This window comes from Molossus molossus, unplaced genomic scaffold (assembly GCF_014108415.1).
Source record: "Molossus molossus isolate mMolMol1 unplaced genomic scaffold, mMolMol1.p scaffold_m16_p_12, whole genome shotgun sequence".
Taxonomy (NCBI): Eukaryota; Metazoa; Chordata; class Mammalia; order Chiroptera; family Molossidae; genus Molossus; species Molossus molossus.
The window spans coordinates 58,029,123-58,053,424 of NW_023425347.1; the positions used below are offsets into that span (position 1 = coordinate 58,029,123).

Below are 24,302 nucleotides of genomic sequence, written 5' to 3' on the forward strand. Positions count from 1 at the left end.
TGCCTAACTAGTGTTAAAACAAGCTAGGTTAAGGTTTCTTCACATACAGAGCCCACTGTGCCTTCACCTGCTCCCCATCCCCACAGAATGAAGTCTAAATGCCACACATTGTATAAAGGGGGTATGTATTCATGACTAACCCTAACTTAGCCTCACTACTCAACATCTCTGTCATTTACTTGTCTTAACAGACATACCAAACAGGGCAGAGTTCTCCAAACACATGCTGCTATTCCTTTGCATGTCCTGCTCTCCTTTCCAGGAATGGAATGTTCTACCTGCCCAGTACGTCTGTCACCTTCAACACCAGCTCATGTGATTTCCTCTAGAAGTCTCCCTGGACTCCCCTGCTTCCCCCCAGAATTATTTACCTACTCTCTGTACAACTTGTACATTATACATACTTTAATCTTTCACTTATCCTACCTTGCTATGATTTGTTTACTCTTCTCCCTAACAGTCTGTAAGCAATGCATGGCAGGGATTGGACCACATGTATCAAGTCCCCCTTCTAGCCTAGTGTGGTGCCAGGAATAAAGCAGGTGCTCAGTAAATTCTGTTTGTTTGCTTTTTCTCCTCCCTGGGCTCAATCATATAGCTGATGAGTCAGGGGGATGAGCCAGGAATCCAGGTATTTTGACTCCTAGCCCAGTGCTCCTGTTCTTCCACCAAGATGCACAGGTCCCTATTATGGTCAGTTTCCTTACTGGACTTTGTACTGTTCTTCTACACACACCCCCAAACATAAGTGGCCAGGAATCCATGGGAGGAGGACTGTGTCTGAGAGAGACAGAAGCTGGATGACATGAGGGCTGGCCTTCAACTTCCCTCAACTCCTCAAGGCAACAGGAGACGCGTGGCACATCCCCCCTTGGAAGGCAGCCCTGGGAGCTTCCCACGTGGGTGAGGCAATGCTGTGGGCCCCAGGTTGCCAGTGCTGAGGACAGTTGTGCCCGGGCTGCAGCTCTGTTATCCCGACACATTCAGACTCCGGGAGGAACGCAGGGCCAGGACAGCCTGTCCTAACCCAGTGAACCCAGTGTCCCAGCTCTGACACAGGAATCCAGCTTATCACCAGCCCATGTGATTCATTAGTTAATGTGTCAAGCATTTGGAAAGTGGAAAGCCAATTAGAAGTGCTAAGTTATTTCATCTCTGTTGTAAAGGAAGCAATGTGAAGCCTGAGGAAAAATTCTCATGCAAATATTCTAGGGAGGCGGGTGCTGTGGAATGTAACTCAATGAATAGACCCCATTGAAAGGCTATATTCCAAAAAGGAGGCCACTGATAAAAGAATGTGCCTTCATCCTCAATAAACAAATAGGAAGGTAAACAAGGGGGTGTGAGAAAAGTGGACAGGAAGAATCGCTGAGAACTCACGTGAGATCTTTGAAACTCTCACATTAAACAATAGGCTCTGGCCTTGACACTGTGTTAGTGGAACCTTCAAGGTCTTACACTCATTAGAAGGCCTGGGAAAGCCTGTGTCCGAAAAGGACCTCTCCTACCTAACAAGTCCGGTTTCTTAGTTAGAATGCAAACGTATTTGGGAAAACAAATTCCTCAGGCCTGGGATTTTCACAGGCAGGGGCTTCATGGAAAGTGGAAACACCACCTGTCCGGCCTTCTCTCCTCGGAGTTCACATAGCAGGGCCAATCCACTCATTTTCCTGTTCTCTGAACTCTGTTGACTCAAGTTCAGCAATAGCAGGCTCTTTTCTTTTTCAAAGGAAGCATCTGGTTCCAAGTCATAAAAAAGAAACCCAGAACCTATTGCTGTTTGATAAGCACCTGGGAGGGTACACGGAGGGCACATTTCATAGGGTTCCCCTGCAGTTACACAGGCGCAGGTCCTCCAACACAGCTTTTCAGAGGCCAGTTTACCAGGAAAACGTGGACCCAGCTCCATGGGAGCAGGTCTGCACACAAACCCCAATACTTCCTCCTACAGCCTGGACTCAAACAGAGGGCTGAAATGAGACAATCATGACAACACTCATAAACACAGCATATAGGTCTCCTAGACAGTAGTGAGTGAGTGTGGAGGAAGGGTTCTGCAAGAGGACAAGCATCACGAAGTAAAAGGAGTCAAGTATAACAACAGGAGTTGGAAAGTGCATGAAACTGACTAGGGAATGGGAAAAAAGGGAACATGGCAGTTGTGGTAAACAGTCTACCCAACTATCTACTGCCCTTTCTTTCTTGGTGCAGTTTTGTTTAGGGAGGACAATGTGAGTAGTTTTAGGCAATGAGACCAAAATAGAAATTTGCTAACAGGAAACAAGGAAGGAGCATGGCAGGGTATTTGTTCCCTGATATAAGAGGAATAATGGGGAATGATAATGGGTGTGATGTCTGGAGCTGCAGCAGCCACCTGTCAATCAGAGGCACCAAACATATGGATGCTAAGGTTGGTAGAGCAGAATGTTAGAGCATGGGCTCCTGCTGGCATCATGCAGCAGCTGAAATACTGTCAACAACCACTCACTGACAGATTTGTTATGTAAAAAAAGTAATGCTGATTGGCTTAAGCTATACTTAATATTATTGCCTTCATTTCATAGATGAGGAAACTGAATTTTAAAGTTAACATGTCCACCTGGCTGGGGTTGCTCAGTGGTTGAGCATCGTCCAATGGACTGAGAGGTCCTGGTTCAATTCCCAGTCAAGGCACATGCCCCAGTAGGGGATGTGTAGGAGGCAGCCGATTGATGTTTCTCTCTCTCCCTTCTTGTCTCTCTAAAAAACCAGTTAAAAAACATATTTTAAAGGTAACATGTCCAAGATCACTCAGATAAATGGCATGGCCAGGGTATGAAAAGAGGTTTTCCTACCCTCTAACTCAAGCATGACAGTTTTTCTTGTTCCCCCAAAGAAATCAGATCATAAATAACAAGTACATTTCCCCTAGTATCCTGAAATGTCTGCTAATCACAAGCATTACTATCAAGACCCATCTGAGGACTGGGAATTTGGAAGGCAATCCTGCAGCTGACATTATGGTTTTCTGACTTCACTGCAAGGCTACCATCAAACTCTGACCCAATTCTTTTTAGCTGTCTACACCAATTCACAGCTTCTTCTTCAACCTTTCCCCCAACTTTGTTTTCTGTCCCACTTTTCTCATAATCCCAAGGGCTAATTTAGTAGATACCAGATTTTTAGTCTTTTCCTTTCTTCCTCCATGAAATCTAAAATTTCCTATGAAATCTCCCTCTTATCTTCCACTTTTTCTTCATTACCATTGATCTCATTTTAACACAGTCATGGACCACTTAATGATGTGGAGAAATAAGAAATGCATCATTAGGTGATTTTGTCATTGTGTGAACATTATAGAGTACACTTACACAAACCTAGATGATACAGATAGTCTACTACATACCTAGGCTATATGGTACACCACCATTGTATATGCTGTCCACTGTTGACGGAAACACCATCATTCAGCACATGACTGTACTGGAAAAGCCAGCAAGAAGTAACCAATATTCATTAAGTACCTACTGTGTGCCAGACCCCAACAGAGGCACCTTAATGCTTTCGACAGTCATCAATATGCTTCAACTAAAAAGCTCCCTCAAATCTTTTTGGAGCAAGGCAAAAAATAAACAAAAAGGCTAAAACCCAATTAAAACACAGTTAAAGATGACAGGATTACCAAAGTATAAGAACTGAGAGAAAAAGAACCGATGTTCTAACTTTGTCCAGAAGTAAAGTTTGTGGCTGAGAATGTCTAAAACGTGCTGCCAAATTAAAATGCGAAAGACAAAGGTCTGTTTATTGAAAATTTTATTTTAAGAGTGTCTCATAGACTGTCAGTGAGTCAGCTGCCAAGTGTATGTGAAGAGAATGTGTCAAGAAATTATAGGTTGGTGTGGGAGCCGGGGAGCTGGGAGGACTCACTGCTGCCCACATAGTACAGAGGGAGGGGAAGCAGATTGCCTGAGTAACTCATCTCAGCGAGGTGCTGCTTACTATGCAACACCGACGATGAGCTGAGAACATAGAAAAGAAATGACCAGGCCTTTCTCTTCAGATTTTGGGGGACACATTCGCTTGCTGCCAGTCCTTACCACTCTCAGAGATATAATTTCCCCTTGGGAAGTCTCTTCTTCCTTGGGGCACAGTTTAGCTTAAGGAGAGAAATGGTATTGGGGAAGAACAGACATGCCTAATGTAATCAGGCTTTGGGGGTACCTCCAGGGCAGATGTTCAATGGAGGAATCCATGAGGTACGATCTTGCGGGGGGGGGAGGGGGGGGGAGGTTGCCCTAACTTGCTAGATGATTGCTTTAGATCCAGCACTTGGCAGGTAGGTTCTGCCGATATCCACATAGCAGAACATAATAACATGCTGAGCCCAGCCGGCATGGCTCAGTGGTTGAGTGTCAACCCATGCACCAAGAGGTCGCCGGTTTGATTCCTGGTCAGGGCACATGCCCAGGCTGTGGGCCTGATCCCCAGTGGGGGGCATGCAGGAGGCAGCCAATCAATTGATGTTCTCTCTCATCGATGTTTCTGTCTTTCTCTCTCTCTCCCTCTCCAATATCAATAAAGGAAAAAAAAAAAAAAAAAGAACATGCTGAAAGGCTCACCCAAGTCCTTTCCAACGGTGCACTGAAGGCAGTGTGGGCTTTGGAATCAGAAGTGCATTTGTGTCCTGGCTCTATCGACCCCTGGCTATGTGGTTCTGGGGAAGTCACTTCCTTCTTTAAACCTCAGTATTTTAATCTGTATAATGGGGGAAATAATAATAATGATTCTTCCTATTTCAAAGGGTTGTTTTTAAGGTCAAATGAGAAAATACGTTGCAATCCAGGAAAATACTATGTAAGTATGAATTTAGTTATCAATCAAACAATTATCATGTAAGTGTTTATTGATGCCAAGCATTTCCTTTCTTTGTACTAATAGAATTTAAGACTCAAAATAACCATAGGAGGGATATATATAATTTTAATCATTACTTTACAGTTAAACCAGGCTATAGAAACACTGAATTATCAAAATAAAAATAGAAAAATAAACATACTACTTCTGTGTGATGAAATAAAGCTCCAACCAAGATCTGAAAAAAAAAGCCCACAATCTCAGCTGCTCTGCTATCTGGTCTCTGGGCAGAGGCTAGCTGTTCTCACAGATGCAGACTAATATCATTAGTAAAGGTCTTTTTCCCAGGCAGGATGAGAGAATGAGCTCAGTTTTGATTTTACAGATGCATGAACTAATAGGAAACTGGGGCAGGCCTTCAGAAGAACCCAGCACAGCATCAATCCCATCCCACGGGACTCAACTCTAGGCTTCTGATTCCTTGATATAAGAGGGCGAGTGAAGCATAGACCATCTTAAAGAGAAAACAGTCAGTAACCTTTTACTATAAGCCATTAAGAATGCAGACAGCATTTGGGAAAGAGAAATTTCAGAGACAGACTGGTTACCATGGGACAAGTGTACTCCTCTGAATCTTCCCTCTCCCCGTCTGTAAATTAGGATAAAAGCACCAACTTTGAGGGTCTGAGTCACAGAACCTGGCACAATGGGTGCTTCACATAGTGTCCTGATATGACCAATTCACTTTTTTCAAAGACTAGAGTAAATGAAATTATATCTGCCATTCCCCTCCAGTCTTGGGAGTTTTCAGCTGTGTGGACTTGGAAGTAAAATGTTCAAGTCCAGGTCTAACTAGAAGGAGGAGGATACTTTTTCCCCTCTATGGAAATCTGAGTTTCTTGCCTTTGCAACCTTCCAGCTGTTCCTTGAACTTCAGTGTGGTACCTAACCTCCTATAGGCAGGGTGGGGAGGAGGCAGGGAAGGGCTTCAGCTAACGCAAGTACGATCTCAAATGAGCTTATTCACTGCCCTGGGTGAGGACATTACACAAGGAGGGGATGTTTCTTGGAAATGAGCGATAAGGGAACTACTGGCTGATACACCAGCAGCAGAAAAGAATTCTAATTTATCTGCTTGATCCAAAGAAGACAGAACTCCACATGTCTCTCTTCTCAGGATGGGCTAAAGCCTTATCTATTAGCTCGAGAGTAAGTGGGCAAAAATGGAAAGTAGGGGGAAAAAAGGTAAAATGTATAAGAACAGGACCCTATCCTTAGACAAAGTTAGACAAGGACAGAAAAACGATCTAGCCTTTTCTGCCTCTTCCACTCTTTGGAAAGTTCTTCTACCCAACTCTCATTATATTGTAACTGGTATCAGGCTGCATTGTTGTTGTCGTCAACAACATTTCTCTGCTAGCCTTTGAACAACCTGAGAACTGTTCTTCCCAGCATTGTGTTGGTATCAGGAATATAGTAAAAAATGACAAGTGAAGAAAGACACTTATGAAGAGTTTTGCAGACTGCCTACGTTTTGGTCTCTACGGCAGAGCTTCAGGAATACAACACACAGAATGGCAACACATCGAAATGTCTCCATATATACCACCTTCTGGTGTTCCTTGTGCACCCCTACCAAAGGCAGAGAATGAATGCCATGCCCATTACTGAGCCATGCAGAGGCCTCTCCAGGTCAGCTGGTGTGTCGCACAGTGAAGTGTGTGGCTTGTGCATACATTTGTAAATTTCATGAGGCAAAGGCAGTCACACTGCTTGAAAGTCAGGCAGCTAAATGATTTATTAAGCAAAGGTTACAGCACCTGTGCCTTTTTGTCAACAAATCAGGCCCATGCCATGCCAAGTGATTCTTCTAATAACCCAAATGGTAATTTGGTTTTAAATAGCATTTCAGATACCACGATTCTGTTGATGCAGAACAGTGATGGATTTGGGGAGCAGGAAAGAAATGCCTGTTTTTAATATTGTTTGCACTCATTTTTCATTTTAAAGAATTAGTCCTCATTGAAGTTCTGCAGGTTAAGCATTTTATTTGAGCATTCTGATTAAACTAGAACCTGAATCAAAATGAGTTCTTTGCTCAGTCCTTCTGTGTGGGAATTGGTATTTCTATTTATTACCTGATGATGAAATATTAACATTTTTTTCTCTAAATAAATGCCTTCACTTAATGGCTCTTGTTTTCAGGGATCAGATTAAATTATGAGATGCAATTGAAATGGCCATTGGCATTCTGCTGTCTGAGATGATGGCATGTTCTCTATTTATTATATCATTCAGTGGGCGTGCAGGGGACGCTAACAGTGTCCAAAGTGAAGTAAATACTCTATGCCCCAGAGACTTTCTATCTGTTAATATCAATTGTCATGGAACAACACTGAAAAATGAGATTTGGGGTGGGGCTAGTGGTCATGGTATCTCAGAGTCGATGGGTGTTCTCAAGGCTGTGGGGGGGTGTCCCCCCCGTGTCAATGATGAGTTACCAAATGGAGAGGAGGGAAACGAGAGACAAATAATGATAGTAGCCGGGGTAGCAGACAAGCGAGGCGGAAGCATGGGATAGATAACTTGGCAGGACTATTCGAATAGAGCCGAATGCTGGGGCGAGATATACAATGCAATTGGAAGGCATTTTGAAAGAAAACTACCTCAAGGCAGGGCTAAAGAGAAGGCAATTCTGTCTCAGTGAAGGGAGGAATTCTCTGGAGAAAAAAACAGGCTGGAAGGGAAGGAGGAGAAAAAATGGCTTTCAATTATCTGTGTTATCTTTCCCTACCAATCATTACAGATGATGAATAGGTGCAATAAAAGCCAATATTCAATTTTTTCCAATTTACATGGAAAGAAGGCCATAATATATTGTTAAGGGGAAGAAACAGCAGGTTACCAAACAGCGTATATAATATGATCTCATTTTTGCAATATATTTGTATGCACAGAAACAGTCTGGATGAATTTATACGGAAATGTTAACAGTAGGACTACAAGTGATTTTTATTATTTTTCCCATCTGTATTTTCCCACAATTAACATGTATCATGACTGTAATAAGGAAAGGTCATTATTTTAAAACTTCCTTATGAATCATTTAGATTCACCCAATAATGCTGACTATGTGCTGGGCATGAAAATTAGAGTTCTGAGAGGTCAGCACACAGCTCAGTGGATTCTGTTGCTAAACAGCCCACTTTTCTAGGCTGTTTTATAGAATTTTAGACTCTTAAGAGGTGAAAGGGCTGTTGCAGTTTATTTAAGTGATTACATTTTAAACATTTACCATCTTAATCATTTTTAAGTGTCCAGTTCACTGGCATTCAGGGTATTCACAATGTCAGCCCACCATCAGCACCATCCGTCCCTGGAAGTCTTTCATCTTGCAAACCTGAAACTTTGAACCATTAAACAATAACTCTCCATTCAGCCCTCCCCTCAGGCCTGGCAACCACTATTTAACTTTCTGTTTGTATGAATTTGACGACTTTAGATACCTCACATAAGTGGGATCATACAGCATTTGTCCTTTTGTAACTGGTTTATTTCACTTAGCCTAATGTCTTCGAGGTTCATCCATGTTGTAGCACATTGCAGAATTTCCTTCCTTTCAAAGGCTGAATAATATGCATTGTACCATATTAAAAGGTAGATACACAAGAAAATGTATATAGCACATTGTATCCATTTATCTGTCAATAGACACTTGGGTTGCTTCCACCTTTTGGCTAAACAATGCTGCTAAGAACATGGTGTACAAATAGAGATCTTGCTTTCAATTATTTTGGTATATACTAATGATTAGATTTTAATGCAGTCTCAGATTTAAAAGCACAGAATATGCCAGAAGTGTTCCTGAGAGTTGAGCATCAGTCTCTGAATATCTTCAGGGCAAGGTGCTCACCAGCTCATTCATGAGGCAGTACCGCACAGTGGTTAGAGAGCACAGGCTGTGGAATCAGACAGATCCAGGAACAAATTCTTGCTCCACTCCTCACCACTGTATGGCCTCAGGAAAACCAACAATCTCTTTAGGACTCAGTTTCTACCTCTATAAAGTGAAGATAATTATATCTATCCTGTTGGGTGGCTATTAAGGTTAGTTAATTTCCCTAACATACTTAGTACATAAAAATAAATATATTGAAGCTATATGCAATCAAAAATTCTTTTTTTAAAAGCAAGACCTTACAATAAACTGATAGCTGCCTAAGTAAAATGTCTATGCATTAGTTCAAGTTCTATCTGCTAGAAAAAGCAGATAGCATATCTAATCTGCCTTCTATAGGTTGATGCTTCAGACTTTGGAAAGATTTCCACTGGGGACTGGTCTTTGGGAGATAGGAAGGCCATTCTATTTTACATTTGTTTATGGATTTATGTACAGGATATCTCTTCTGCATTTGCAAAGCTCAAGTATCTGCTTGGGTGATTCTTCCATTGTTACTTCTCCCAGGATAGAAAGCAAAATTTTGTTTTCCCAGAAAACTTTTCCTGTAATTAAATTAATACAAATCTCATGCTTTATTAATAAAAGGGTCAATATAGAAAAAATACAAGCTTGTCTAGAAAAGTACTAATCTCTAGGCCATGTTCAAATTATATCTTTAAAAAATTCTCATAAAAAATTCCTTTTCTGAACGAATGTCTTCTCAAAAAGGAACTTTAAAAAAAAGCATATCATTATTTTTATTATCTATATCTATACATGTCTAACACTTTAATGGTTCCAGAATGTGATTTCTTATTTTAAAAGAGTTAATATACACACATAAAAATTAAAATATTTAAAGCATATAATTTTTACTTCAGAATATAGATATAGATATAAATATTTTTTTTGGAAAAATGACAACTCTATCAGCACAGTTTCTCATAAGACAATTGGGGATGGCTTTCTTCAAGCCAAATGTGGCAGGTGTCACTGTGATTAAAAAAAAAAAAATTTAAACTGCTGTCCCTGTGCTGCCAAATATTTAACAGAAACTAAGAAATTCAGTTCCAGATGCCAATATTGGGTCTACATGACATCATTCACCCAGATGCGTGAAAAATCTGGATTTTTAAGAATTAAAGTTTTGTGGTCAACACGAAGATCCAGTTTTTGGTTAAACAAAGCCATGTTGGAAAGTAACACATTTCGATAACAGACAAACACACCGAATGGAACACGGCACAAATTCAGTGCTGTGAATCACAGTTTATATTAAAAAACACTATGTAAATACAAACAGGACATTTCCAAATTACATTTTTGAGGTTTGAGATGAAGCACCCTGAGCACACTGGAGCTTTGAGAAAAGAAACCATCCATTATTACAGCCACTGTCCCAGCTCCTTCCTCCCACTGAACTTGAACATGTGAGCCCAAAGTACAAAATGAAACGTTCTTCTATTTTAATGCATTTGAGGTAATTATTCAGATTCACCAGTTGAGTATTTGAAGGTATGGGAACATAAGCAATAAACCTGAACAGTTTTATGGGAGGGACTGAATAGGAGATGTTAATCCCAGATGCCATGTCCTGCCTGTTTCAGAAGAAACAGCAGAAGTGGGAAATTCAAGAGTTAACCTTCTCCCTCCCCTTTTTTCTCCCCCTCTCCTCCCAGCTGCCTCCTCTGAGGCTGTACTTTCTGTGACCCTGCTTCAGTGTAAGGAAGGCTTCAGATGCAATGCAGTTTAACCCGTGCTGTCGACACAGCAATAAACTAAAACCCTTTACAGAGAGAGCAGATGAACCCAGGAAGGCAAATCTAGCCATTCACAAGCACCTGGTCACAGTCTTACAAACAAAGATGAGTAGTTATAAATCTGGCATCTGGAGATTACACACCCAGGCACATATATGCACAAAACATCTTGGAGAAATTTTTTCAACCACCATGCTGAGAACCTCGTGGGGAAAATATTTTCTGTATGTCAATTATGATAATATATGGTCACATTCTAATTAGAAAATCAGAGAGGAATTTCTTTCAAAACTTGAATCTAATTCTATTTCACAAACCTCTAAATATCTCTACACTCACTACCTTTGGACTACAAAAGTCTTTCATTGTTTCTCAATTAACAGCATCCATTTCAAAACTTTAAAAGAGGTTTCTTCTCCTTGAGCTACACTAGCACAAAACACCACTATCTATTGGAAAAGAAGCTCTACATGTCCTGGAATACTCTTTTCCCAATCACCTACCTCAAAATATGACATTGTACCCACCTCCACTCCCTCCCACCACTGCACCTTGCTCCCCAGTACCCATGTAGCCAGTAGCAAACACCTCTGGTTATTTCTGTACCAACACCAGCAACTTAATAGGGCCCACCAATCCTTTCTTTTAGAAAGTTTGCCAGGTTCCTGGGCACTCTGTAATGAAAACAGAAGAGTGGCTGGTTCCCCCATTCCCAGCATGCACTCTGATGTCACTGGCATCCAGAGCTTACATTCCAGGTTCGGAAGGGACTACTGTCTCCTTGTATAGAGAGACACAGACTCCTAGAGGAGGAGACACACTGCCTAGCACTGGGAAACCTTCCTTGCCACAGAAAAAGTGGTTCTGGCCCAGAAGCCCTCCTCTTCTGCCCCCTCAATACAAGAAGCAATGTTTCCCACAATCCTGAGAACACATGGACATGTGGCTGAAGGCCTAGGACTGGTGAGGTTGGGAGGAAAGGACCAAACAGGGGCTGGGAAATGCAGCCTGTTGTGCCGAAAGACAAGTTACAATGCACCTAATGAATAAAACAAGCTGCACCACATACAGAAAAGATGAGAGCGGCCCACCTGTGTCTGTTGAGGGATATTTACAAAGCTTGGATCCCGTGGTCCAACACTGACGAATCGGTTTGCGGGGGAGGTGCTGGGTGTCGAGTAGGCTGTGAAGGGAAGGGACACATGCGTTCAGGAAGCAGCACGAGATTGCACACACAAACAACACCAAAACACACAGTCTCCGAGCCTACACAGCTGATTAACAAGGAAATGTGCAAACACTGTAGCTAGCAAAGGGATCTGGCTGGCAAGGGCATTTTAGACAGTCAAAAAGGGAAGGGGTGTTGGCTTCCAAAGATTGTTGGAATAAAATGATGTCAAATTGGTGCTCAGATGAGCTCTTTTCTCCTTCCATGATACAAATTAGAACATGCAGGACATTTGCAAAGTATACTTTCTGAGTTAAACACGAGCTCTGAGGTCAGAAAGATATCCTGGGTTTGTACAGCACAGGGAGAAAGAAATTAGGTAGAAAGGGAAGAAAAGCAGTTCATTTTACAACCTTGCTTTGTACACTATTATATTCCCCCAAAATCATGAAATGTCCCTGTGCCGCTATAGCTAAATATTGAAGAGGAGTCTTTACAGAAGGAATTAATGGGTTCTCCAGAAAGGAGATGGAAAACCATTTAGAACAAGGTGTTTTTATAGGCCCGGGTGAGAGCCTAGAATCTCTATGGTGCAAAAAATGTGCTTAAAAATTAACATCTATAGTTTTCCTGTCCTAGAACCCCTGTACTCGGGCACCAGCTTTAAGATGTCACACTGGAATCTCAGATCCCACACTTAGTTCATGCTCATTTTCACAGTACCTGGGAATTTTGTTGTTGGTTTTTATAGTTATTCTAAGAACTTCACTCTACTTTTGTGTGGAAGAAATTCAGTGGCTTTGGTATTTCACTGGCTCGTAAATCCAAATATACACCTTTTTTCGGTGTCCTACAATTTCCTTCTTTACCACAAACTCCAAGGACTTAGTCACACTCTTTCTTTGTCCTAGAATTTTTTACATAGACCATTGTTTAATTTCAAATTTCTTAACAATGCTTATAAAAGGCCCAAAGTTTTTTGGACTAACTCTAGACACGCATCGTCTAAAAGATGAAAAGGATCTGCAATTTTAAAAACACAGATAATTGAGGGAATAATACCAAATCCCTTTCCCAGATTTGTTTTTCCTTATTGACATCATCTGCTTCTCTTACTTTGATTTTCCGTTTCACTGAGAACTGCGCAGACTTCTTATTCCCCTCGTTAAACATGTCTAGAGATAACATTTCCACCAATCTGGCCCAAGTCCTGTTGGTCATCTCTGGGAAGAGTTAAGTTACCCACTCAGGTCTGCGACAGTCATGTGGTGTAGCTACGTCAAAGCAGCACTGAACAGAGGATGGACCGGAGGGTCCTCTGATGTCTGTCGATCAGAAAGAACACGGTTGTTGTAGTGTTTGTGTTAGAAGGAGTGGTCCAGTGGTAGCATTATATCAAATGACCTAAACTTATGATGTGCTGTGCTGGCTGGCCTGTGAAGCTCCTGACTTCCTCCCTGGCCCATCTGATGTCAGACTGACTTAACAGATTTAAGGAATACTTCTGCTTGTAGCCATTCTGTAAGCACCTCTCACTCAGTGGTATGGGGGACATTTAATTTGTTCAAAGCTCAGTAAAATGCTCTTTATTAATTGTTTCATTTAGTCTATTGCTTTGATATGCTTGATACACTTTAATAAGTCTCAACTGAAAGTTTAATATTGAAAATGATGGACTATAATTACCTGGTAGTGAATTTACCTGCTCCTAGGGCACAAAGAGAACGTGGGAGAGATAAGGAGAAAGTTAGTAGATGAAATACCCTATTAAACCTGTTAGTGGTGGTGATGGGGGGGTGTTTTTTCACACGTGAACAGGTAGGGAGGTTGAGAAGGAACAAAAGGGCGTGAAGAGATGCTAAGGAGCTGAGATTAAGTGGTTAGTGACAGATGCTGAAACACGCGTGCTTGGTTAGATGGTCGTGGTAGAACTGTGTCCACAGGCCTGCAGTGGTCATCGCAGGCAAGTAGCGGGATTTCCTGTGACATTTCTAACACACTGGTGACATCAGAAATAAGCTGAAAGCTCCCTGGATGCACAGTATTTTTTTCTTCTTCCTTTTTTTAATGTGAAGATAGTTCTCCATTGAACATAGTGAGTTTACTAAATCTGGATAGGTTTGTATTATAGCCCTTTCTCTATTTTTGTCTGACCTAAATGTTGCCAGGTGAAAGAAGGTTTAGCATACAAATAATTAAGCCACTCAAAATTACTGTGAGGCTAACAATTGTGTATTTTCCTTCCTTTGGGCATGAGAGAAACCTTGCAGTCTTGGTTTCAAAACATCTCAGAAGGCCTTTAATGCTCTCATAGGTTACTAAAAAGGCTCCAAAGTTTATTCTGGTTTTTAGAAAAAAAAGCAAAGGCAAGAGAGGTGATTGCATTTTTTTTAAAAAGGATATTACAACTACAAAAATCTGTGAATCGCTGAGTACCCGAGTTACTGAATGGAACAAATGGTACCCAGGGAAATTTATTCTATAGAAAGCTACATTCTGGGGAAAATTAAGGACACAGGAAAAACAAGGGAAGGAAGAAAGAAATTCTGACTCATCTTCCATTATTATAGCTACAACAGACAGAGTGTTCACCTATAACAGGATGTAGTTCCAGAAATGATATAAGTTGAATCTGAGTTTCCCAAAGAAACAATGGAATAGTACTGTTGCACAAAAGCCTCAATGGAAACTTTTCATTAAAACAACCACTTATACCATAGTGAATCAATTATACATGCACAGTTAAGAGCTTTCAACATGAATATAAAATCAAGGAAAGGGGGCAGTGTGGTAATTAATTATATACAACGGTGTTTATGCTATTATATCACATTCATAGCTTTCTTAATTATAATTCTTGCCTTGTTTACAACAGCAATAATCAAATGCTGCAGGAAGAGCTTTAGGAAATCAGAAAATCCAGAAAATAAATTTCTGGGAAGATCACTTTAGGCATTTTTTTCAGGATTCTGGAGGAAAGATTCAGGGACATTTGGATGATTTTCTGATAAAGTCAACAGGGAAATCAATTTGCCTGTGTAATCTCATTATAAAAGTCCTCATGGCAAACATGACTATTAAAAATAAAATTATTGATTATTTGGCTGCTTTTGAAACAAAGTGTTTGCTTTTTTTTTTAAAGCCGCCATTTTACCTACATGAGCAATATCACCATGAACCATTTTCTTAACATTATAAAAAAACATTCCTGTAAGAAGCTTCTATCTGCTTTTATTTGCACTAATATAATCATATGTTCCCCTCTCTAATGTATTTCTTCACATTATCCAAGAGTCTCAGTTTGGCCTTAACCACAATGGTAAATATCAAAATCCCAAACCCGAATTTGATCCATATACAGAAAACCCCATTCTTCTGTGTTACCCACTTACCATAGACATTGCTAATTCTATAATCCTTCACTTATGCCAGCGATTTTCAACCGGTATGCCACAAGAATTTTAAAAACATGCAATACCTGACTATTTAGTCAGGGGCACTGACCTCTCTTCCCTTACATTGTCAAATAAAAAAATGACAACAGTTAACACAACAAAAGCCGTCTGGTGTGAATGAATTAAAACTGTACCTTTTTTTTGGTCAGATCAGCAAAAAAATGTATTTTTTGGTATGCCACCAAACGTTAGTAATTAGTTTTTATGTGCCATGAGATGAAACAGGTTGAAAATCGCTGACTCAGGCAGTACAAGTCCTGGTCAGTCTGATCAGTGGGGAAGGGTTCAAGAACAGTTCTTTCCTTATAAGCAATAGTTTTACAGGGCCCCCTAGGGGACTGTAGAGTGGGCCGGGAGCGTGGCAGAGATCACCCATTAGCATCACTCTTCACGACCAGGCACTGGGTCCCTGGGGGACCCCAGCCTCTGTGACCTCAGAGGAGGATGCAACTGCCTGCCTGCGAGCCAAACTGAATGTCAGCCTTTGCTTTTCCCAGGGTGTCTGGCTTGTTCTTCCTTTACTGGATAAGAAGGAATGAGGGATGTGTCTGGATAAAGGAATCATGGTGTTTCTAGATGACTCGTTATGAGTCTGTAGTAGCCTTCACCCAACAATCATAACTGGCCAGACTGTTAAGAAGGTGGTCAGACTGTTTACAACAAAGATGCTTGGAGTTTTCCTATTTTTGGAAAACAAATGATTAAAAGAAAAGATATTAAGACGTTAAAATACTTTTGCCAATGTCAGTTGGTGTTTATTTAAGACACGAACCATATTGATAAAGTCACTAAAATCTGACAAAGTAGAAAATGTGAGTCTGCATCACTTGTTTTGAAAGGAGGCAGACAAAGTCAAGGTCTGTCAGGGTGGGGAACCTTTTTTCTGCCAAGGGCCATTTGGATATTTATAACATCATTCACAGGCCATAAAAATTATCAACTTAAAAATTAGCCTTCTGTATTTGGTCAGGCTAATTTGGTGAAGCCTGTGATGTTAGCTGGTATTTATCTCCCCCCCCCCTTCAGATAGAGTGGGAAGGAGAGAGAGAGAGAGAGAAACATCAACATGAAAGGACACATCGAGTGGCTGCCACCCGCATAACCCAACCAGGGCCAGGGACAAACTGCAACCGAGGTACGTGCCCTTAGCAGGAACCGAACCCGGGTTTCTCCGGACCACAGATCAACATTCTAACCGCTGAGCCAAACCGGGCAGGGCTGGTATTGATTTCTAAGGCCTTGTATGGCCCGAGGGCTGGATGTTCCCCACCCCTGGCTAGTTCAAATTGAGCAACCACTGAAATATATGTAATCACTGAAAGGCAAAAAGGGAAGGAAATGTGGACAGATTTGTGTGCAGCGTGAGTGTGAACAGAGAGCTGTCCTGTGGACGCAGCCCCGTCCCACCCCCCAGCGCCCTCAGAGTGCCTGAGGGGCGGCAGAGTGGCCGGCGTTGGGGCCGAGCTGCTGGAGGGCAGAGCCCGCTAGCTCCTCTGCAGCGCCGGGGGAAGGACACAGTGAGGCACCTTGGCAGGGAAGAAAATTTCCCAGACCTGGGGAACTTTGAGGTTCTACATTTACTTCCAGACACAGAAGCAATGAAGCCCACTAAACCCTGGCAGCCTGGCCCACAAACTGACATGAAGTTTTAAGAGAGATTTGTGTTCTGTTTCATCAGAGACTCCAACCATGAGAAAGAAGTGAACACACGGTTCTCCATCCCCTTCAACCTCACCAAGTCTAACCTCTGGAGAGCATCAGAGAGAGATTTTTAATATATTCATACTGCCTCTCATTCTCTTCTGTCTCTCCCTCCCTCCATCTGTCTGTCAGTCCGTCCGTCCCTCCCTCTCTCATCTTTCTCTCTCTCTTGGTCTACCAAGCCTTATGGCAGACACAAAGGTAAGACACACCACTTTCCTCAAAATGTTAAGAGTCTAGCGGGGAGAGATAAGTACAGAAAATGAAAATAGGAGTACCTTAAAGTAATATAAATAAAAATCTGTGGGGCGTTAAAGGACAGAAAAGTGGCACCTGGTGTGAGCACAGCAACAGCACTAGAGAAGTGGAGCCGGCGTGACAGACAGACAGGCTGGGAAAGCTGTGTTGGCGGACAGGGTCTGATGGATTACGGCCACAGAGGGAGCAGCCCAAGCCAAGGGGCAGAGGTGGGAATCGGAGGCATCCATCCCAGAGGGAAAGGAAAAAAGACGAGACGTTGCAAATGACATTTTGCCATACAGTAAGGGAAGGTCAAAACTTCAGAATCAGAGACCTGACCGTTTGAAAATGGAGGGTGGAAACGTGGAAATGGGTGGAAAATTCGAGTGAATTTATTTTTCTTTTAAGAGGAAGAAATTATTTCTAAAATAACCAAAGACACTAAGTTTTCATTCTAATCACCCTTAAGACAACCTGACATCCTAACACTCTAAACCTTTTCCCTTTATATCTCAAATATCAGTATGCACTCATGTGGTCCCTTGTTTTCAGTAATTCAGACACAGCCACAAGTGGGGAATTCCCCTCTAAAAATAACTAGTCAAAAATTCAACTGCACTCCAAGAGACTACCTGTGATTCAACTACCTGCCCAGGAATGTGCTAGTTAACTGAATGGAAGTAATCAGACAAATTTAGGAATGCAGATTTGGGCAGATCCCTGTGTATCCAGATGGCAATTTTAGTAAGTGTTTACCAGGGAAACCTGATGGTGGAGAAAAAGGGCATGAGAAAGCATTCAGTTGCAAACTGAAACAGAGAGATGACTAAATGCCTAATGAAAATAGTTTCTAGAATCTTTTCTTAATGGCACTATCATGTTATTAAAAAAAAAAAAAAAAAGAAGCAGCCCCGTAAGAAAAGTTTCATTTTAAAAAAATGCAGAAACTGTTAGAAAATAGATTGGCTAATTTCTAAATGAAACCCACTACAATGGAACTCAGGAACCTGAACAGCACTATTTCTTGCAAGGTCACCAAAGAAATGCTGGAGGATATTGGAGTGTTTTTCTGTCAGAGAAATCTATTGGTATTGACAAGTTTATGGGCCTGAGTTAGCATTGCTAATATCATTATATAGCCAAGAAAGCATGACCTGAGGTTACACACAATCCAGTACTCAGAGGTTTAGAAATTCCCACGTGATTGTATAGATAGAGTTTACGTCCAGATGTTTGAAATCTAGAAGATAACCACACTGAATTTCCGTTATTTTGATCACATCTGTGCAGTTACCTCATTCTATTATCTGCAAATCTTTTGTCTCTATAAACAGGTTACCAACAACAACAAAAAAGGCAGCCCTTGGGGTATAAAATTAAAGCCTACTTATCACTGGTAAATTATTACAGAACAACATACCCGCATGCTGCCTTCCTGGATTCTAACTTAACATGTATGGTAACAACTTCATGACTTGTCTAATGTGCCAAGCGTTCACAAAAATCATGAAAAGAATTAATTTAGCCAGATGGCTTTGCAATTTCTACTTATATTAAGAATCTTCATAGGGAGGTAGGGGCTCAAGCAACATCATGATTTGGGGTAAAACATGCAGAAAGGATTCATGTGTGCAGACAGAGAGAAGGGGATCAGAGCAACTTTGTAAACAGGTGGCACTTTGACCTCATGTTACTAAAATCTGTGTTTCCTGTGTGCAGTCTATTTAAACTGCCTGTAAATTTTTTTCCATAATATTTTTAAAGGGTAAGAGTACAGTCTTGTTTCAGTTCATTTAAATTTATTTCTGATGGCTAATCCAAACTCTATAACTTTCATTTATTTTTCTGTGTGTTGCTCAATTGATAGAACATATTTTATTGATCAGAAGCAACAATGTATATGGGTAGGCACAGGTGAAAGTTATATTAAATAGCTACAGAAAATAGACCCTGGATTCACCTGGGATTTACTAAAAAAGGAAACTTAGGTCAATATATTGGATTGCTCCCTTTTTAAAGGCTCTGTAGCCTCTGGAAAGGGAGTGTAACTCTGGAAACCTACTTCTGGAAATTTATCCTCAACGAATACTTAAAAGAACAGATAAAATTTATGCTCCAAGATGTTCATTACAGCATTACTTATAAGAGCAACAAATTGGAACCAAGTTATAAGTTAATGCTTCATCCATATGTTGAAATATTTTGTAGCTGTTAAAAATGTTTTAAAATAATGACATCACCACACAAAACTATATATATGTATATACATATGTACATACATATATGCACACACATCTATCATGATTATGTATAAAATATGCACAGAAAATGATCTCTGAAGAGTGATTTTATGGGTGATTTTTAAATACCTTCCAGTAATTTTTAAACATAAGTAAAATAAATACAAGCGGGCCCTCAAACCCCAAATAATACTTTTATTTTTGCAGCAGTGCAATGTAATCAATAAAAAATAAGTTTTAGAAATGTGATCCTGGAAATCCAGTTAACCTCTCTGAGCCTCTCTACATAAAGAGTCCAGCATATGTTGGAACACATCTCATAGATTGAGACAAAAGTTAATGTCCTAGAGTAGGAGAATAAGTAAAAATTATTTAAAATCACATTTTCTGATATTTTTATGAAATAAGGTATAAAACAGTAATTTAAAAATGGCATACAAATGTTATATTTAGTAGGTCACCATCATCTTACACATGTGTGTATGCATACAAATACACACACAAACATGCACTATAATGGGGGGAAACAGACCAGAATGTAGTTAGCAGCTGATTATAGAATATCATTTTCTTTTTCATACTTTTCTATATCTTTCAGGTTTCCAAAACTGCCATATATTACCTTTATAAAGGAAATCTTAAAACTTATCTGTCAACTAAAAAAGTAAAATACTGAGACTTGAATGGGTTAAGATACCCTAAGGAGCCCTGGCCAGTTTGGCTCAGCGGTTAGAGCGTCGGCCTGCGGTCCAGAGAGACCCGGGTTCGGTTCCCGCTAAGGGCACGTACTTCGGTTGCAGTTTGTCCCCGGCCCTGGTTGGTCATGCGGGTGGCAGCCACTCGATGTGTCCCTTCACGTCGATGTTTCTCTCTCTCTCTCCCTTCCTCTCTCTCCCTCCCACTCTATCTGTACAAAAAATGGAAAAATATCCTCGGGTGAGGATAAAAAAAAGAAAAAGAAAAAAAAAAAAGATACCCTAAGGATTATAATCTTTCCTTGTTGTCTTTTCTCACTCCTTTACAATGTTCGTCTCTTACTCTCTTTTTTTCCTGTTCTTATTCCTCTGTTCTTCACCCATCCAATGTACCTAGGAGTTGCTATTCTTGGAATACGTATAAAAGTTCCTTATGGAGTATCTTTCCAGAGAAGATGTATGATCTCAGCATTTGGAAACACAGTGTGTGTCCTGGTAGAGCAGAAACCACTGGGCTCTACAGTCCAGCAGACCTAGGTTTAAATCCAGGTCCAGTCTCAGTTTCCCCCTTTTTAAAAGAGAGCTGACAATTCCAATTTGGCAGATTTAAACTAACAATCAAATGCAACTAAGGAGTGCATATGAAAATACCTATCGAAGTGCCTGCTTTCCAATAATTACTTTTCTTTATCCTGTGCAAACTTAAACATTAAAAATTTGGTTTGTGCACAAGGTAAAAATACTCTGCAGAAAGTATTTATGAACAATTCTGATTTAAGATAGTACGTATGGCCCTAGCTGGTTTGGCTCAGAGGTTGGAGCATCAGCCTGTGGACCAGAGAGTCCTGGGTTCAGTTCCTGGTAGGGGCACGTACCAAAAATTAACAAATAAATAAATAAATAAATAAATAAATAAATAAATAAAGTACATTTGCATTCAATGGGTGTCTAAAGCAGAACTTGTGACCAAATAATGGCTACTGAGAATAAAAATGCTAACTTGGCACTAAATTCCATACTGTTTATGAGGAAAAAAGACTATTATTCTTTACCAGAAAAAGTACACATTTTTGCTATCATACCGAAAATTCAGGTTAGTATAGCTAAAAATCTACATGCATAAAAACTGACAAGGATTTTATGAACTCCACCCTGCACCTCTACATGTGTGAGTGATAAAATATTTTTTAAAATACAGGAATCATTATATTTGATATAAAAAATTCAATAATCTCTTTCATCCTCAATGGATAAGGTACTGAAGCACTATCCCCCAACAAATCAGTTTCTGTCCTTCAACACACAATGAAGTGTGTATATTTATCCCCCACTCTACGATAGTCTTCTATACACACTTCTTAGCACTCTCCTTTGCTGACTTAATATAACTCAAAGATTATTCCATGAATTCATATAGACCTGTCTCTTTATTTGTAAAAGGTTCCTAATATATATTATATTGGTAGATATTTAGGTATTACTAATCTTTTATTATAATCAGTGTTGCAATGAATACTTGAGGTATGTCTTTGCTTACATGTCCAACTACATACATGCATGGCTTACATATACATTTCATATACATGAAAAACTAAATTGTCCTCTGGAGAGGTTGAACCAACTTTCAGTCCAACAATCCAAGCTCTGGAGAATTCCGGAAAATGAAGGTATCTGCCTTCGTCAACATCTTCAATTGTTTACCTCTTTGCTATTATTGTTTTATCTCCCTCCAAATTTTCTGCTCTCTTCCTTTCCCTGATAATAAGAGTTACTCTCACAACAGCAACCAATTCATACTAAAGTATAAAGGACCACTAACATCTTCTCTAGATTTCTCTCTTAGGGTTTTCACTGCTAACATATGGAAGCTATGGACTAAAGCAAAGACACTCATAGGATGCTGTGGCCGAGCGTATGAACCAAAGGTTCAAGGTGGCTGGGTGTGAATCATGGTGCTGCTACACCTGGCTGAGTGATCTTAAGAAAGTTATCTTATTTCTCTCTGCCTAGTCTTTCTCAATTAAGGTATTTATTTTTTAAATGATTTATTTCATAAACTTACTGTGAAGATTCAAACAAGGTAATATATATGAAAACATTTTTAAAAGTACTTGACATACTAGTAAAAGTCAAGTATTGAACTTGACTGTTATTATTAATTTCAGACACGAGCAGATAGTTGTGGCTCCTAGGTAACCAGAAATCAAGTCACAGTGCTTTGTAATTGGTTTAGTTATAGTATGAGGAAGTGGAAAGAGCATGGGAAGGTCTGTTTTTGAGTCCCTATCAAGCTACAAGGAAGCACAATCTTGGGAAAGTAACCTCTACTTCCTAATCTCAGTTTCCTTGTCTATAAAATCCTGACCTCACAGGAGTCTTAGGAAGCCAAAACAAGAGAATGTATATATGTAAAAGAGCTTTGTAACCAAAAAGCATTGAACATGTGCTAATTATTATTCTAGGAAATTTCCTTTCCAGTCGTAGATTATTGTTATATTTTTGGTCAACATGTTCATATTCATTCATCAGAGATATAAACATGAATAATAAAGGAAACTTATATGCTTCTATTTTAATAAAATTCTAGTTTTAATAAATCAAAATTTCATGGCTAAGAAGTTATGGACAAAAATATTTATGAGTCTTTCATGTGTTTTTAAATTGAATGTTTGTGTTCCTTATTAATTTTAAAGAGGAAAATATGCATGCTATATCTTCCTTCATAATTCAAAGTGTTTTTTCTTTCCATTGTAATTCTAGGCTATGGTGCCAATTTTCTATTTCTTTTTTGGAAAAGTCCATTTTTATAGTGTGATGTTGGTGTCAACCTATTACATAAAAATTGGATCTTACAATACAATTAAGAAAAAGAACAGTGAATTCTGAATGATCATACTACAAATAGACCCAAGTGTAATGAGAGATTTCTCCTATTCTTGAGCTGTTGACCTCAGCACTCTTAGGTATATCCGTTCATTGTATATCACACATTTAAAAAGGAGTCCCTTCCCAATTAATGAGCTGATGCACATGGAAAAACTCAGTAAACTGCAAAGAGCTGCAACAGGCAGGATGTTAATATAATTAGTTTCACCAGTAAGATACCCAAAAGGCACCTCAAAGCAAATTTCTGGTCCCCACCCTTCACCCAGAACTGCTCTTGCTGCCTTTGCCCATCTCTATTCATGGCAACTCCATCCTTCCAGTTGTTTAGGTCAAAAACCTAGGAGTCAATGCTGATTTCTCTAGTTTTTTGTGTGTGCGTGTTTCATCAACCTATATCTAATGTGCCGGTAAATTCTATCAGCTTCACCTTTCAAATATTTCTCAGCACCCCTACAAACCCTACATTGGAGCAGGTTATAACAACTCTTGCCTGGATTACTGCAACAGTGTGCCATTCCCCACCCGGTGTTAGTTTTCTCCATTGTACCCACTGGTCCCTAACTTACTCACTGACTTACAATTATTGGCTGTCCCCTCCGTCTCGAATGTAAGCTCCACAAGGGAAGGGGACTGTTTCGTTCACTTTTGCATCCCTTGTGGCTAGAATAGTGGCTGGCATGTAGAAGACACTCATTATACTTACTGATAAAAAACAGACAGCTCTGTAACTGGTCTCCCTGCTTTAATTCTTGCCCCCTGCAATCTATTTTCAACCAAGCTTTCAAAGTGTTTCTGTTAAAACCTAGGTAGTCTCACTCCGCTGCTCCCGGTCTCAGTCCAAGCAAATGCCTGGGAGAACCTGCATTATTTGTCCCCTGGGCCTCTCAAACTCATCCACTTGGACTCTCTCACCTCTCCCCTCTTCCTTTTTCACTCCCTCCCTCTCTCCTTCTCTCTATTCTCACCACTCTGGTCTCTGGGCTGACCCTCAAACATGTCAGGCTGCACTGACTGTTCCTTCTGCTGGGAAAGCTCTCCCCGCTACAGTCTCATGGCTCATCCTCTCATGTCTGTGAGGTCTTTGTTCAGATTTCTCTTCTCAGACAGGCTTTCTCTGACCACCCTGTTTATGGGTGTTTCCCACCCCACTATTCCTCCCCTCTGCTTCATTTTCCTATGTAGCACTTACATATCACCACCTTACCACTTTCTACCTATTTTACTTACTATTTAATTTATTGTCCTCCCTCTCTAAAATAAAAGCTTCATATGATCAGGGATTTTTACCGCTTTCATTTCCTGCTGAATCTTAACACCTAGAACACTGCTTGGCACGTAGCTGATGGTCAATAACTATTTACTGAATGAATGAAAGAAGTGATAT

At 40.3% G+C, this 24,302-nt stretch overlaps 1 protein-coding gene across 9 annotated transcripts in view; it reads right to left on the reverse strand.

Annotated features, from left to right (window-relative positions):
* NFIA (nuclear factor I A) overlaps window positions 1-24,302 on the reverse strand; it is a 355,490-nt gene that overhangs the window by 22,488 nt on the left and 308,700 nt on the right. For 3 of the 9 annotated variants that reach the window (XM_036255155.1, XM_036255153.1, XM_036255152.1), the window contains one exon: window positions 11,625-11,716. The exons of 2 other annotated variants lie outside the window; for them this stretch is intronic. In XM_036255155.1, coding sequence (XP_036111048.1) covers window positions 11,625-11,716 — 92 coding nt within the window. Of the gene's footprint in view, window positions 1-4,607; window positions 4,735-7,499; window positions 7,571-8,128; window positions 8,240-11,624; window positions 11,717-12,817; window positions 13,027-24,302 lie in introns of those variants that run through there. 4 more of the 9 variants (XR_004958825.1, XR_004958826.1, XR_004958824.1 and 1 more) reach the window with 4 other exon arrangements.